Below are 15882 nucleotides of genomic sequence, written 5' to 3' on the forward strand. Positions count from 1 at the left end.
CGACAGTGGTGCGACGTATCGTTTGGTTCAAAACAGTTGGACATAACCTCAATCAAATTTTTTAGGATCCAAATTAGAAAAGCTGAAAATGAGAGAAACCCTAACAATTGCACTTTTCATTGCCATTTGGTACACGAGAGAATAAAAATTCGATCACATAAGACTCGTTACCTCAGATTTCTAAATTGACTTTTGAGGCTGTGGCTACGTATTGAACCAATCGATATCAATATAATCTCACCTGTGTGATCTGTCGAATACGATCTATAAAAACCATCAAATGAACGTGCCGGTGGGGGAGGGGTGCAGGAGACGCGTTTACTCGCGTTCGGCACATTTTTTGTGAAAACCCTGTCAACACTAACAAAAGTTCAGTTCCGTAAACCCATCCTTGTTTGGACAAGGCCTTCCATTTATAAAACAAGCAGTGAACTCCAACACAATGTGTTGATAAGGCGCGTCATTAACTCGCACATATCAACCCCTTTAGTTTTCATTTACAGAGATTTCAAAAAAGGCAAGCAGCACAACAGGAGAATTCACGATCCAACACTGCAAGGTCAACGACGCACCTTGACGAGACCGTGTATTGTGAATCTAGAAAGCTATTCGAACAAATTTAAGTTTTTAGATCCGCCTCAAGCAAAATCTTATCAGATTCTTGAGGAAAAGTGCTACGGAAAAATTTAAGCGAAGAAAGGAAAAATTCTGTCGAATTCCTAGAAGATAAAGTCGATTTAAAGGTATTTTGGGGTTAAAATACCCAAATCACCGGTATTATAAATCCCGTTATATTATTGAAAAGAAATTGACTCGATATAAATGCAATTGTATTAAATATGTCTTGATTTTGTTATTTTAAACGTCTTTTCATGCAAAGAAGCTCAACCATGTCCATGCTTTATTCATTCATGAATTGAAAGTAAGCAATCCACATCCCGAAAATCTACCGATTTGCCGTAAAAAATCGCAGAAACTTGATATACCAGGTCGATGTACCCACTCTTTGAATTTACCAATCAATTTAGTGAGTGCACGTAGGTATGTGAAAGTCAAAATGCTATAGTCATTTTGGGTGCATTCATTTTTCATGAAACAATTGTAAGTAATTTCAATCCCGAAAAACCATAAATTTCCCGTATAAAATCGAAAAAATCAAAATATGTCGACTCCCTGACGTGAAAATTGAATTCTACGTGTGAAAATACTTATGTATCGAACAGAATATGCTGTCTGTTCAGCATATGCTGAACAGAATGCCCGCCTCTCCTCGTAATGTACAAACCGTTCCTATACTCATCTTAAAATTGTTCTCAGAGCTTTGTGTTATTATCAGCTTCCATTTAAACCCCGGTTTGATGGCCGAATCGGCTGCCCAAAAAGCAAGCCATTTTTGAAGGGCTCTATGAGAAATTCGTGATATTATCAGCTCTCAGGAAATCACCTCATGGGTAAAATTGCTGATATAAATCGAGTGCTTAAAATAATCGTATTCAAGAAACTAAGGCATTAAACTATGGAGTCAATTTCGTTTTAATAATATAACGGGATTTACTTGTCTTCAGGTCAAAACTCATACAAGGAAGCCCCTTGCAAGAGGCTAATTTTTTGTAATTTCACTCAATTTTTTCTCCTTTTTATAATTGAATTGCTTGTCACATTCTGAGGTCAATCATATTAAATTGTAATTTATACATTTCTTTTTTTCCCCCTTCATTTTATTTTTTGTTTGGAGAAGTTTTGTTGATTTCTTCGGATTTCGAATACTGTAACTTCTCTTCTATTTGGCCGATTTTTATGAATGAGACCTCTTTTAATTCGTGTTTTAACGGAGAGTAAGGAAAAAATTGCTAAAAACTCGCGAAACAATTTTTTTTGAAAATTGGACGAATCCTAGCGTGACGGTGAAATGGTTAATGAAGCGTAAGTAATTTTGCGAGGGGCTGAGGATCCCGGCATCGCTTGGCAACCGTCATAAGCTATTGTTCGTCGAGACGCCGACGCAGTGAGCAGGAGCGTGGGAAAGAGAGGGGTAAGTGGATTCCTGTATGAGCCACGTTTAGCTAATGGTCTATTGAGTCTCGAGGCTCATCACAGATTGCACTTACACAGATTGCACTATCAGAGCACGGGTACCAACTTTTGGAAATTATAACCGAGGTTACAGATCTGTCAAAGCAACGTTTTGAACAAAACGGAGGAGTTAAATTCTCATTTCGAGAGTGCCGACCTGCTCAGCCATCCTCGAATCAATTCGCTTGATTCTGCTTATATATGCATAATTTAAATCAGCGCGTCGCATTCTTAGGCTTTTTTTGAAAAAACCAAGTAACGTAGACTCTTGGTATTCACTGCACATAAACTAATGAGCCCCAGAATGAGAAACAACTTTAAATCATAATTATTGATGGATAAATAAACTTTTTACACGCTTTGGAAAATCTCAGAAGTTCGCGGTAGTCACTTTTCGGTAAGGAACTAAGGGACTCGGTTATTGTATCGAGCAGGGTTCGAAACGATCGCAAAGGCGGTATACTACGTATACGCGCCAAAACGAACGAAAAAATTATGAAAGAACAAACGTAAGTGTGATTAATAATTTTAACTTCCGCCGCTGCGCCGACCCCACTGTGTTGGCGCAATGCGTGAAGTATTCATTCAGTCTTGTAGGCGCTATGCGCTTCATGCCGACCGCCGCGCCGCCGCTCGGCGCTCCGTTCCAGGTCAAATTGCGTGTTTGGTTTCTCTCTTAACTCGACTAATTAAAGATGTTTTTTATTTTATCACCGAAAGACGACAAAATTGGAAATCACTACACTTTTTAATCCGATTTTTTTCTCTCTTTTTTTGATACCTACAGTCAAAAAGATTGCAAAATTTGCCGCCCCCTACATTTTGCCGCCATGGGCCGTGGCCCATGTGGCCACCCCCTTAATCCAGCCCTGAAGGTATAGATTAATCAATTTACTTTTGACAGGTGAAACCGCTCTAAAAACACGAGTCAGGGGAAAAAAAAATTAAAATCCACAAACTTAACGCAGAATCAACGTGATTTTTATCACGTATTTTCAAAAAAAAATTTCGCCCGCGTCTGCAGGCGATTTTTTTCCCCTCTCTTTTTTAGCGTTGACAACCAGGATTGCAAAGAGAATGATTTGAAAAGTCTGTCCATTTATCTGTATTTCTTGGCGCTACAGACTCATTGAAGAAATTACATAAAGGCCCATTTCCCTCGTTTAGAAAGATCTGCTGCACGGAGATATTCATTGCCATTTGGACTTCTTTATTTACGTTATGTTAAGTTTCAAATAACAGTTAAGGTGATTTTGCCCCGTTGCTTCGTCAGCGTAGGTGGGCAAAATCACCTAAACTGTTTTTCTAGACCGAAGCATCAAGAGTTAAGTCCAAATTGCAATGAACACCTCCGCACGGCGATTTTAGTGAGCGGAGAAGAACGGGCTTTTGATATGCAACGCCAAAAACCGGTCTTGATGAGATAAACGCTGAGTCGCTGACCCTCATTATAGTTCGTCATATTTCAAAAGTAAACATCAACTCCTCGGCCGTTAAAGTCATCCACTGTTGTCGTGCCCTAAATTGCATAATTTTGCCACAATCCGTCCTCAAACGTTCATCAGAAAGCCGTTTAGAAGCAGTTTGTTTTCTTTGTTATTTACGATGTAGAAAGACATCTCCGCAAAACTAAGGTCTAAAACTTCATATTTTAATAGAATTCGGATTTTGGTGCTTTATGGCTCCTGGTATCTGCACTTTGTGATGTTTGTAATTTTTTTGCGAAAATTCTCCGTCTCAACTCTCAACACTGAAAGTTGTGTCCTGGTGCAGACCTCTAACTTTTCACTTACAGTAATTGCATTGCATCACAGCTTCTTCCAACATTTTCACTATTATTTTCACTCAAAATTTTATCAGGTTTTCCTTTTTTTGCAGACAAGTTATACTCTTCGTACCCTTCTTTCTTCACACAAAGCACCCTCTTCAGAAACCTTTTTTTAAATTACTCAGGATCAGCTTGCCGCCTCTCGTAATTCCTCGCAAATTTATAAATCTAAAGGGAGATTTCTAATATGTAGATTCTATTGAATTTACGTTCTAAAAATCGATGATCATCGATTTATTCTCATTAAAAGCATTCAAAGTAAGTGTGTCATTGCTCTTAGATCTATTTCAGTGAAATGGAGTGTCCATGTAGTGGAGTAATATCTGCAATTGCGTCTACTGGCGGAGTGGATAGTGCAAATGCGTGGGGGTCCATTCCACAAACGTCTCGTCACCTCATCATGAGGCGATTCCGAAATTCGGTGACGCCATTTTGCGAGAGGTTTACAGTCTGTAAATTCGGTGCCCCGAAATTCGAATTCGGCTCTTGATTACAGGAGCGGCCCACACGAAATCGTGCTGCAGTTACGAGGAACAAAGAAAGTGATCTAGATGACTATAACCGATGCCGTAAACGGGTTACGTCTACGTAGGGTCTAACTATACAATTGTTCAATGAAATCCTATGGCCAAAATTCTTAGTTTAGAGTGACCAGTAATAAAGTACTCAATACATAGGAATGAATCAATAAGACTCAAAATATATTTCCAGGTAGTCATGCGTTATTCATTCCACAGTGTCAAATTCTTTTTTGTTCGAACAGTGAAAAATCTAACATAAATGTTGATTTATTGAAAGTTAACTGATGGTTAACAATTTTTTGTAGATTTATTTGAATAGGTACGTGTGATTAATTAAATCATTATTTTGTTTTGTTGCAGGTGAGTTCGATTACAATCAAATTACCACGCCTTCAATTGCAGGTAATACAACCTGCACATTAATCAAATTGCTAATCTGATTCTTAGGTCAAAAGTATATCAACATCAATAGTAATCTTATGTGAAAAATGGTTGGTGTTTTATTATATGAGTACAATCAACTGAGCAATTCGTGTAACTGTATGAGGTCTTCTTGAAAGAGACATGCCGATTCTATCGGTTGTGGGCCATGATAACATACAAATACAATACACTTTGCGATAAAATATTTGAAATACGTTGGAAAAAGACCAACAAAAACACAGAAATATTATATAATCAGAACATTTCGACAGAATTAAGATCCATATAAATTAATATACAAACCCCTCCACTCATCTCTCAAAAATATTTTAAAAACGTCAATTAAAAAAAACCCCGTATGACGTTCGGGAGAGGAATACAAATTTTAAGAATGACCTTCGCCAAAGCGTAACAGATTCCGCAACTGCATAAGGAGGAGAAGCAGCAATTTATCCAATTTAATGGCTCAAACTTGTAATTCGTTGAGTTCAGAGTGGAATCTTACATCAGGAAGTTACTGACAAAAGCGAATTTAAATTTGTTATGGTCGATTGGTGTGACATATTTGCGAGACACAATAGTGTCTATAAAAGAACTAAAAAGAAAGATCAATGTTGTTTGTACTGATTCACACTTTGCTGACGCAACGAAGCGCCAAAGCGCAACTTAAAGCATGTCTTTAAGCACGCGGTCTTATGGAAACGACCTTAGGAACAGATTAGCAGGGCGTGCGGACGATTATGTGAAAATTAGCGCATTGCCTTGCTGGGAGCAAATTTGTGGAAAAGGATAAAAATCACCAAATATCTCCGTACTCTTAAGTAGGTGTGTAGAAGGGTAAAGTGAGCAGAAAGCAGGAAACAGTAATTTTTTATTGCTCACTTCCTTAATTCTCGGTGAATATATTTACCGTTGACTTCATGATAGGCAGTTCATGTTTACAGCGTGGTTCTCGAATGAGGCCAGGCTTTCCTCAACTGTGTGACAGAATGTGAGGACGTGACATTGTTAGTACAAAACTGATGTTGCACGTCTACAAATGTAAATCCAGACTATACTGCTTCAAGAGAGGTCAAAAAGTCTGAAAGTTACTACCGATCCTCCATTACTGTCAAATAAAGAATTTGGTTTAAGAACGTCGTTCGATGTACTTTAAAGTAAATGTATTTATAGCGGAAATGAGAAAATATCGAGGTATCGAACAAATTCTCTCAAAAATTGGTTTCACTTCGATTATTTGGCAGAGAACGAATCGTTTATGCTTGAAAAAACACTACAGTTCTTGGCTGCTTGTTCCCAAAAAATCACGTTTGTAAAACCTGAAATTGTATGTATGCGATCTCGAAAATGGATCGTCCGGATTGACAAATCGAATGCAGTATTTCACATTCAAATATTTTCAGCTTTATTTGATAGGTTTCAAAACATATTATCGGAGAAGGAACAGATGACATATTCCCCTAGCCGTATAATGGATCATTTCTGCTCAACATCTGAAGTAAAATTAGTAATTCAGCCTATTTTTTTCAAAATCTCTACGTTACTTCCGATGTGCATTCGCCGTCAACTGTTTTTGAAGCAGTTCTAAAAGTGACATTTATTCTACCGTGCTAAAGAAAAACGCCGTATGAACATTCGAGATTGGTCAAATTTCCTTCAATACAATTTTTATTTCTGAGGAAAGTTATGAATATTTTTCCTAGACATTTTCAAAAACTGTAGGTAAAATTGCGAACAAAATTTTTTGAAAAATTGGAGGAAAAATGTTTTAAAATTTTCTCGAAAATTCGTGCTTTACCAACAGCAACGTGGCAGCGTCTGAAGGTTCATACTGTGGTTTTCCTTAGCACGACAGACGGCAGTATAAGCGTCAGTGGCATCGTCTTGCGGTTCGTTTTTCGGAACCGACGATCACACCGAATTTCGAAGGGGTTGACAAGTGAGACCACACGTCCAAATCCCACATCCGTCGCGGAGGACCAAAACTCAAGTGGCCTCGCTGTAATAAAGAGGAAAACAGATCGAGGGCATGAGTAATTAAATTGGGTCATTTTGCGTTGTAAATGCATAGCTCTAATAAGAGCGCACCGAGTCACGATTCAGGAGTGTATAACGAGGTTCGTTATTGTTCCGGCCGCAGAGCGGGTTTGGTGACACTTGTCACACAATTAGCCGGATTACGAGCGGATCGCCCCAATTCTCGCGATCAAGACCTATTCACGAGCTCTCAAAAATTGCCCGAGTCGGGAGACGGGAGCTTGAGTGTGATCAATCTCAAAATGAGATGAAGTCAGGCGAAATAGAACTTACGGTGCGGACAAAAATGAGACAACTACACTGCCGTGCTAAGGAGGAACGCCGTATGAACCTTCGGGCGTTGCCAAATTTCAATGGATAAAACACGAATTTCGTGGTAAACTGTCGTATATTTTTTTTCCAATTTTTCAGATAATGTTGTTTATAATTTCACCAATTGTGCCTGAAATTTTCAAGGAAAAATACTCATATATTTTCTAAAAAGTAAACATTTTATTGAGGGAAATTTGGCAACTTTCGGATGTTTATACGGCGTTCTTCCTTAGCACGGCAGCACAACTGGATCGTATTTAGAAAAAAGAAACCAGCGCAATTACAGTGTTTTCAAAATGGTGCAACTTCTCCATTTTTAAAAAGAAAAAATACTTAATATACGTAGGTACAGTACTAAAATTTTACAGTTATTTTCCATTAAAATTAGAAATTTTTCGGTGGAAATCCAAAACTATTTGCTATTCTAGGAGACTTTATAGATAATTATAAAGGAGCAATAGTTTTATACAACTGTGTAATCGCGATGGTTCCTTTTTGCTAAGTGCGATCTTACCCAGGGCCGGATTTACCTACTTGCCGCCCATGGGCCGCCTGTATTTTGCCGCCCCTTTCTCGTTCGTTTTGAAACATCGACAAAAACCATCAAGTGAACGATTCGGAGGGGGAGAGGTGCATAATACGCGTTTACATGTGTTGGAAACATTACTTTGCGAAAGCCCTGGCAACACTACTAGCAAAAGTTCACGGAACTTCGCGAGAAAGTTAAGTTCCGTAAACCTATCTCTGTGTGGACAAGGCCTTCCATTTATAAGAAATGAACCACAAAATTATGAAAGAACAAACATAAATGTGGTTTAATAAGTTTAACTTCTGCCGCCACGCCGCGCCACGCTGACCGCACTGTGTTTGATGCAATGCGTGAAGTATTCATGCAGTCTTGTAGGCGCTGCGCGTTTCACGTCGACCGCTGCTGACCGCGCGCGTCGTGTTTGACGCATTGCATGAAGTATTCATGCGGTCTTGTAGGCGCTGTGCGTTTTACGTCGACCACTGCTGACGCACTAAGTTTGACGCAATGCGTAAAGTATTCATGGAGTCTTGTAGGCGCTAATATGTCTTACATGCCGAGGGCCTCTCATTTTCATCTCAAGCCCTCGTCATCATTGCTCTCTGCGCCGCGCCGTTCCAGGCCAAATTGCGTGTTTGGTTTCTCTCTTAACTCGACTAATTGAAGGTGCTATATGTGATATCTCTTGTATCACTGAAAAACGACAAAATTAGAACTTACTATACTCTCTGGAAATGAGAGATTTTGTTGCCTTTTCTCGTTTCTAAGTTTTTTTCTGAATCCAATTTTTTACTTACCTAAATAAAAAAATTGCCAAATTTGCCGCCATTTGAGCGGATTTCCTTTTGATTTAAGCTTAAATCTGATTGAATTAAGAGTCTTTTTTCTTGTCAATGTTTTCAAGAGTCTGGTATCTAGATCCAATGTGTGTTTTTTTTCCAATGTAAGCTCTCTTGAATAAATTTAAGGGAAGATATTCGGCAAACCGTTCACTTGCATAATCAATAGGTGTAATGTTGGGTGTAACGCGGCAACGATGACGTGCAACGCACAACAGTTACCGTTGTTCCGTGTTTTTGTGGCTGAGAGCGGCAACGGTTCTCTGCAACTCATCCTCTTTCCACTTTGTTGCTCTCCTGGTCCAGAGTAAGTACTCGAGCGCCACACTACCAGATCTTATATACCGCACCGGTGTCAAATGCTCGCACGAACAAGCAGGTGCTAAAGTGACTTCGCAGAAAGCAAATTTTCAGTTTCCTTCTCACACGAATGCAGAAGAGTTCCGTTCATACTGAACACCGAAGTTTTCAATCACAAAAATCGAACTTCAGTTCAACTAACCGAAATTCGGTTCCTGTGACCAAGAACTTCGGAGACGTCAACCGAAAAAACTGAGGTGTTCCGCACGAATCGACTTTCAGTATCTAGAACTGAACATTTTTCCTTTGTGCACGGAGGCATCCACTACACGGAAAAAAATTGAAAGTAGATTTAGCATTTATACTTGTCGCACATTTTTTTTACATTAAATGCTGAAGCAACAATTAATTTTTTTCCGTGTACCATAATAGGTGCTCAGAATTTTCAATGTATAGCAGTTTGTCGAGTTTGGTCCGAGTTCGTAAGACAAATTCTAATTAATAGTTCTATTTTGATTGTGAAAACTCAGTTCAGGAAGATTTTGTACCGGAAATAAACAAAAATCGAGGGATGGAACTCGTAGGGCACTATTTTCATCTCTACCAAAAACCGGAATCATTACATATGCGTGGTTCAGTTTTGACGAACTTAACCTCTAAATCTTGATCGTATCATTAATAACGGACCAACTTTGCAACTGCTGTTTTCAAAAAATAGGATTATCATAAGTTACTTATTAGTTACATATGAATGTCCGTCGAGGGAATCCGATTCTTGTGATTAGCGGCTTCAGAATGACAGACATCGCTACGCTGATTCTTAGTTTCAAAAACTCAGTCTATTTCACCCAGTCTTACAAGGATAGGTAGTCTCTCTAGGCCTTAATTGAGTTCCGAAACCGGGGTGTTAAATTGCACGCATTTCAATTCAGCGACCCAATCAATTCTCCTCTACGGAGCTTTCGTAACAGGTTTGCTTTTAAGTCACCAATCAACAATGATTCTCCATTATTTGTACGGTGCAATGCCAATTTGAGGATTCCTCCCGCATTTTAAATGAAAGAAGTGTGCAGTGAACAAATATTTGCCCTAAATCTGGCAGCTTTGCATTGCAGCTTCATGAAACTGCACTTGAAGTCGATCCGCCGGGCTAAATCGTGTACTTTGCTTGGAGCTAACAGTAACTCAACTCCATTGTAGAGCAGGCTGCGACGTCTTAACTTTGAGCGTAACAAAGCAGAGTTATGAAATCATGCAGCGTAGAAGCTTACCACGTCGCTGGAGTTCGCTTTTGCATAGTTGCCCGCTAAGTTCAATTTCCGTCTTAGAGAATTACAAATTTTCAAAGTCGGAATGAACTTCTGCAGCCAGGAAAACAGAAATACCGAAGTATATAAAACGCCCGTCCGTGTGTCAAATCCCTTCAGTGACTATTAGAGGACCTAAAAAATGTGAAAAAAGTTTTCAAAAAACCAATGAAATATATGAGTTAGGTGACTGTTTTTCTACCTTTTAAAGTCAAATTTATATAAAAAAACATTCGGAAAATGTTTAAATCAATATATTTGTTCATTCTAAAAATCGTTTGTATTGATTCAAATCATACACCATACCGATGGCCCAACTGCAAAACCACGCATATCCATTTGCGACGTTGCAGACTTCCTGTCATGCCTCATTTTTCTTCGGAAATCAAGAAAACGAAATTTCTTGAAATCTTCATTGATTTATTCCTCTCTGCCAGGAGAATATTCTGTATGAATTTCAATTGTCATAGAGTTGGCTAGTTTCTCCTCGAAAAAACGAAACAGGAGCGGACATTTTGAAACGCCACAATGGAGATACGTGGTTTCGCACTTTAGCCGTCGATGTAAGACTAACAATGAACTAGATTTGACAGTTTTTAAGCTTTTCTTCCTTGAAATTCAAGATTTTTTTACATTTGTTTTACATTTTCAATACTATCACAGGGTAGGCACCCTATTTATGCAAAAAAAAGTCACAAACATCATGGTGGAATACCGTCTTCATATGAGAACTTTTTTTCCTAGCTTAGTGTACACTGTACCTAAAACAATGTTTTTAGGTGTTGACTGCTCGAATGTAGTGATTTCAATAAAAACAGCTCATTTCTTCTTCTTAGCCTCTATGTAGGACAATGCAAATTGATGTGTGGAAATAAAACTCAATCAGACGAACAGAGTCCCTCCTATACACATATTTCAGCTCCTAGAGGCGAGTTTGAAGATCGGGGTGTTTGTATACCAGCAGTCGTTGCGATAGAGGTTGGTTGACTTGGGGGCGCAGCGTTCAGCACTCAACAATAAAACTTAGGCGCAAATTATTTTAATCTGTGCCTTGAGCCGGATGCAGACTAAGGCTCCTTTATTGCATGTTGCCAGACGGTAGTTTGTGGTCATTCCGGCCTGATTGCCTTTCTAAGAATGCTCAAGACTTGCTAATTCCAACGTCAGAGTGCTTTATACTTCTGTAACATGGTATTGCCTTTAATAAGTATCTCTAAAGTAATTCACCTTTTTCAAAATGTAATCGTTGTCTCTAGAGAAAAGTCAAATAACGGCAACATTAAACGCAACATTTTGTCGCGTGAAGCCATTCCCGGTTTCAAACTTCAATGAAGGAAGGAAATTACTTTTTAAAAAAAATAAAAAAAATTATATAAGTGATCTTGAATGGAATTTGTTCTTTAGTAAATTTTTCACCAAAAATTGTAGCTCCACTTTATTAGTAAATATTTTGTACCTAGACCAAAATGAGCTGCATTCTAGTGTTCAATCAGAGGGAGCTTTTTTCTTTGAAATCGCCAAAATGTTACTCTCCTTTTTCAAAATTGAATTATTCTCGTGCAGCCATTCAAACTGGAGCTTTTTAACTCAACATTCAGAGGATATATTCCGAGAGCAGCTTTGACACGAAATGAATATATATGTATAGAGGTTACCCACATTGTTTTTCGCCTTCAATTGTAAAGGTAGGCCAGATAACATCCTTCGCGCCTCAATACTTATGTTATAAAACTCAAATACTGAGTTGATAATTGATTCCTGGCAAAGAAAGGAATTCCGAATCTCACGGACTTTATCACACATGGATAACAGTGATTTTGAAGTGTTACATTAAGAATAGAAAAGATAACTCCCGAGAAATTTCGTCTTGGGGGACCTACCTACGAATGTATATATACGCATGCACTAGAAAAAAAAAAAACACATTGGATCTATGGAGTCCAGACTCTTGAAAACATTGACAAGAAAAAGGACTCTTGATTCAATCATATTTAAGCTTAAATCAAAAGGAAACCCGTTCAAATTAAGAGGCTTGGTTCTTGATTTAAGCTTAAATCTGATAGAATCAAGAGTATTTTTTCTTGTCGATGTTTTTAAGAGTCTGGACTCTAGATCCAATGTGTTTTTTTCCCAGTGTGTGAGTTTTAACAAAATTCCCGGAACAGTAGATTTTAGCCGGGAATTCCCGCGGGGGAATCGATACAAATCCGTTCCTGAGCGAATCACATTAATTTCCCTGAAGACTAAAGTATTTACCTAAATCAAATATTGACAGAGGAATCGGGTGCCAGGAGACCTTTACATGGTTAAAAGATGAAGTTAACGAGAGCGAGATGAAGGTGCTTGACATTGTTAAGGGCCAGACAGAGGGGCCTCAGCACACGTCATGTGGCAGATGATGAGTCAGAGCCGACTTCGGCTGTGGGCTCTTCCTTCCTTTACTCTCGCCTCCCGTAGTCTCAAGTCGTAGTTGGAGCGCATGGTCTCAAAAAAACCGAGTCAAGTCGGCATACAGTGGGTCTCGGGATCGGACACAATTTTAAAACCATGCTCGAAATCTGCCAAAATCCCGCTCTTGCCCAAAGTGAGGGCATTTCAGAAGGGAGAGACAAGGAAAAATTGAAGTATTTGAAATTTTAATCAATTTAGTTATCGCAAATAATTTATTATTTCAACGGGTTTTATTATTTCCTTGCTGTAGCTCTGATCTGAAATTTCCTGATTTCCCCCGATTTTTATCAAATTATGAAGTTAGGGCCACATATGGTTCCCTAAAAGTAGTGTACATTTTCTTTTTTTCGGACGAACAGAACGATAACGGTAGCAAATATCATAATGCGGTTTGTGTTGCGTTAAGTTGGTAATAAGTAATGGCCAATAAAATAAGACCGATTTGCGCTCTTTAGGTTAACAATTGACCGAGCAAATAAAGCGTTTTGAAAATGACATCTCGAGCTGACCCCTTCATGCCAGCATTTATTTTGTCTAGAAAGAAAACAATGATTCAAAGATTCAAATGGTTTTATTCAATTAATTTTACAAAATCCTGCCAAGGTCACCACCGTTTACTTTTTTTCACCGGACGCGCGACTTGACACCAGCTTCTTTCTCAAAGTTTATTACCGTTTTTTCAAAGAAGGATGGAAAACACCCCAAAAATGGACAACCGATGCAAAAAAGGCCGGGAGTTTCGATGTCTTGATGTGCCGGGGATTCAGCCTTCGTCGCCTCCGCCCCCACTGGGTGACCCCTAATTTCGATATTTCGAGGACCTTTGTCCCCATTTGGCGGCGCACACTGGACCGAGTCTGTAGGAAAAGTCGGACAAAATCTACAAACCTTGGAAACCTACATTTTCGAAAATGTGAAACAGAAAACTTTAAAGGTGATTCTATTGGGTTTTTCGAGGAAGTCCCTTTCTAAATCACCCCCTGACATTGAATTTTTGACGAAATAAACATCAAAATTTAAAATTTTAGCCAAAAAATTCGTGTCCGACCGCTTCTACTGGCTCGTTCCACTGTGCGGCGAGGCGGCTTGCTCCAGGAGCGGCGGCGGCGCACATTGGTTCCAGAGCCAGATCTAGGCGGCATTAATTAGAGTATCACCTTTGTTGGCATGCAATACATGTTTTTATATGTTTTTTGGGTCGCTGATCACGAATCTGAAGTCAGTTTTACTCCATCGTTAACTAAAACATGGTAAATTTGCGAAAAATAGCAAATTCACGCTCAAATACCGGAATAATTATTTGACAATTTGGCTTGGAGCTTGAGCTATAATACATTTGACTAATTTAATGATTAATCATCCAAAACGACCAACGATTTTACTATTCTTCATTTTTGGATGATTATTTGAGAAGGGAGGGAGGGGGGGGGGGGGTTGCCACGTTGAGTAACTGAACGAAGTATACCTGCATGCAATTGACACGATCTGTTTTCGGAATCTACTTCCATAATTTTGAGGTATAAGAAATGGCAGGATGAAAATAAAGTAAAAAGCGTCCTAATAATACTATTGGACAGGGAGAAAAGGCATTGAACGTGTCGGACACTGGTCCGTTGTTTTTTTAAATTAAAGAGGTTGTAATGTATTTTGTATTTTTTTTTTTTTTTGAAGTACCTACGAATAATCAAGAAGAGCAAGAGTCAGTTTTCGTCCGAAATTCAAGAAATATATTCAAATTTAAAATTCATGTATATTAAAATGTACAACAACTAAATCGCATATAAATTTGATGAATAATTAACATCATGAACACATTTAGCAATCAAAATAAGTCACAAAAAATTACATTGAAAGAAAAATTTCACTGGCTGCGAGAGGAGGTGAATATTCTTGCGGGAAATGATCACATTTTATAGATTCAGACAATGGTGTGCCAAAAAAAGTAGGTAAAAGTCGCAGCTTTTGTGATTTTATTACTGTTTTTGTTATTTTATTGAATTAATTAGGAGTTTTGAACTTGTGATGTCTGGTTGGAGGCTCTCAAACAAGTAACAACAAGAAAGAACAAAGAAATCATGATAAGAAAAAGAAATGAAGTCTTTGCTGAGTAATAAAATGGAAAAGCCCTTACTTCCGGGCATATAATAATCAACGAAAAGGAAACACTACACAATAATTTACTATGAATCAATAATTTAAGCGATTTTTTTTTTTTTTTTTTTTTTAAATTTTATTTGCCATGATTGTTTTGAAAAAACCAAGTGAATAGACTCCTCTCTAAGTGAATATCAAAGAAAAAAATAGTTTTATATCATTGCTAGAAAGGTAGAACGGTATCACCAACCCGTAATGTGATATAGCCAGTTCTCATGAGAACCGAGCGGGCGACCTTTAAAAGGCTGTATTTAAAAAACCGGCAAAAACTGGCAAAAGATATTTGTATCTACATCATGCCTAGGATTAGTAGTAACTAGAAATGGCCGTTTAAAAGGTGTCGGAGGGTGACAAAGTAGTTATTTTCAGCCACTAAGGGAGTATTAGATCATTTTTAGCACCAACATTATACGTCTAATCAGTGTTTTGCAGCCCCTAAAAAATTTTATTTGCCATGATTGTTATGAAAAACCCAAGTGGATAGACTCCTCTCTAAGTGATTATCAAAGAAAAAAATAGTTTTATATCATTGCTAGAAAGGTAGAACGGTATCACCAACCCGTAATGTGATATAGCCAGTTCTCATGAGAACCGAGCGGGCGACCTTTAAAAGGCTGTATTTAAAAAACCGGCAAAAACTGGCAAAAGATATTTGTATCTACATCATGCCTAGGATTAGTAGTAACTAGAAATGGCCGTTTAAAAGGTGTCGGAGGGTGACAAAGTAGTTATTTTCAGCCACTAAGGGAGTATTAGATCATTTTTAGCACCAACATTATACGTCTAATCAGTGTTTTGCAGCCCCTAAAAAATTTTATTTGCCATGATTGTTATGAAAACCCAAGTGGATAGACTTCTCTCTAAGTGAATATCAAAGAAAAAAATAGTTTTATATCATTGCTAGAAAGGTAGAACGGTATCACGAACCCGTAATGTGATATATCCAATTCTCATGAGAACCGAGCGGGCGACCTTTAAAAGGCTGTATTTAAAAAACTGGCAAAAACTGGCAAAAGATATTTGTATCTACATCATGCCTAGGATTAGTAGTAACTAGAAATGGCCGTTTAAAAGGTGTCGGAGGGTGACAAAGTAGTTAAATTCAGCC

General features: G+C 38.3%; 1 protein-coding gene across 4 annotated transcripts in view; it reads left to right on the forward strand.

The window, feature by feature from the left end:
* mdu (mitotic spindle positioning protein meduse) overlaps positions 1–15882 on the forward strand; it is a 234064-nt gene that overhangs the window by 88485 nt on the left and 129697 nt on the right. For 2 of the 4 annotated variants that reach the window (XM_072299379.1, XM_072299380.1), the window contains exon 2: positions 4783–4824. The exons of the other annotated variants lie outside the window; for them this stretch is intronic. In XM_072299379.1, the coding sequence (XP_072155480.1) occupies positions 4783–4824 (42 nt within the window). The remainder of the gene's footprint in view (positions 1–4782; positions 4825–15882) is intronic. 4 annotated transcript variants of the gene reach the window in all.

Source organism: Bemisia tabaci, chromosome 4 (assembly GCF_918797505.1).
Source record: "Bemisia tabaci chromosome 4, PGI_BMITA_v3".
Lineage (NCBI taxonomy): Eukaryota > Metazoa > Arthropoda > Insecta > Hemiptera > Aleyrodidae > Bemisia > Bemisia tabaci.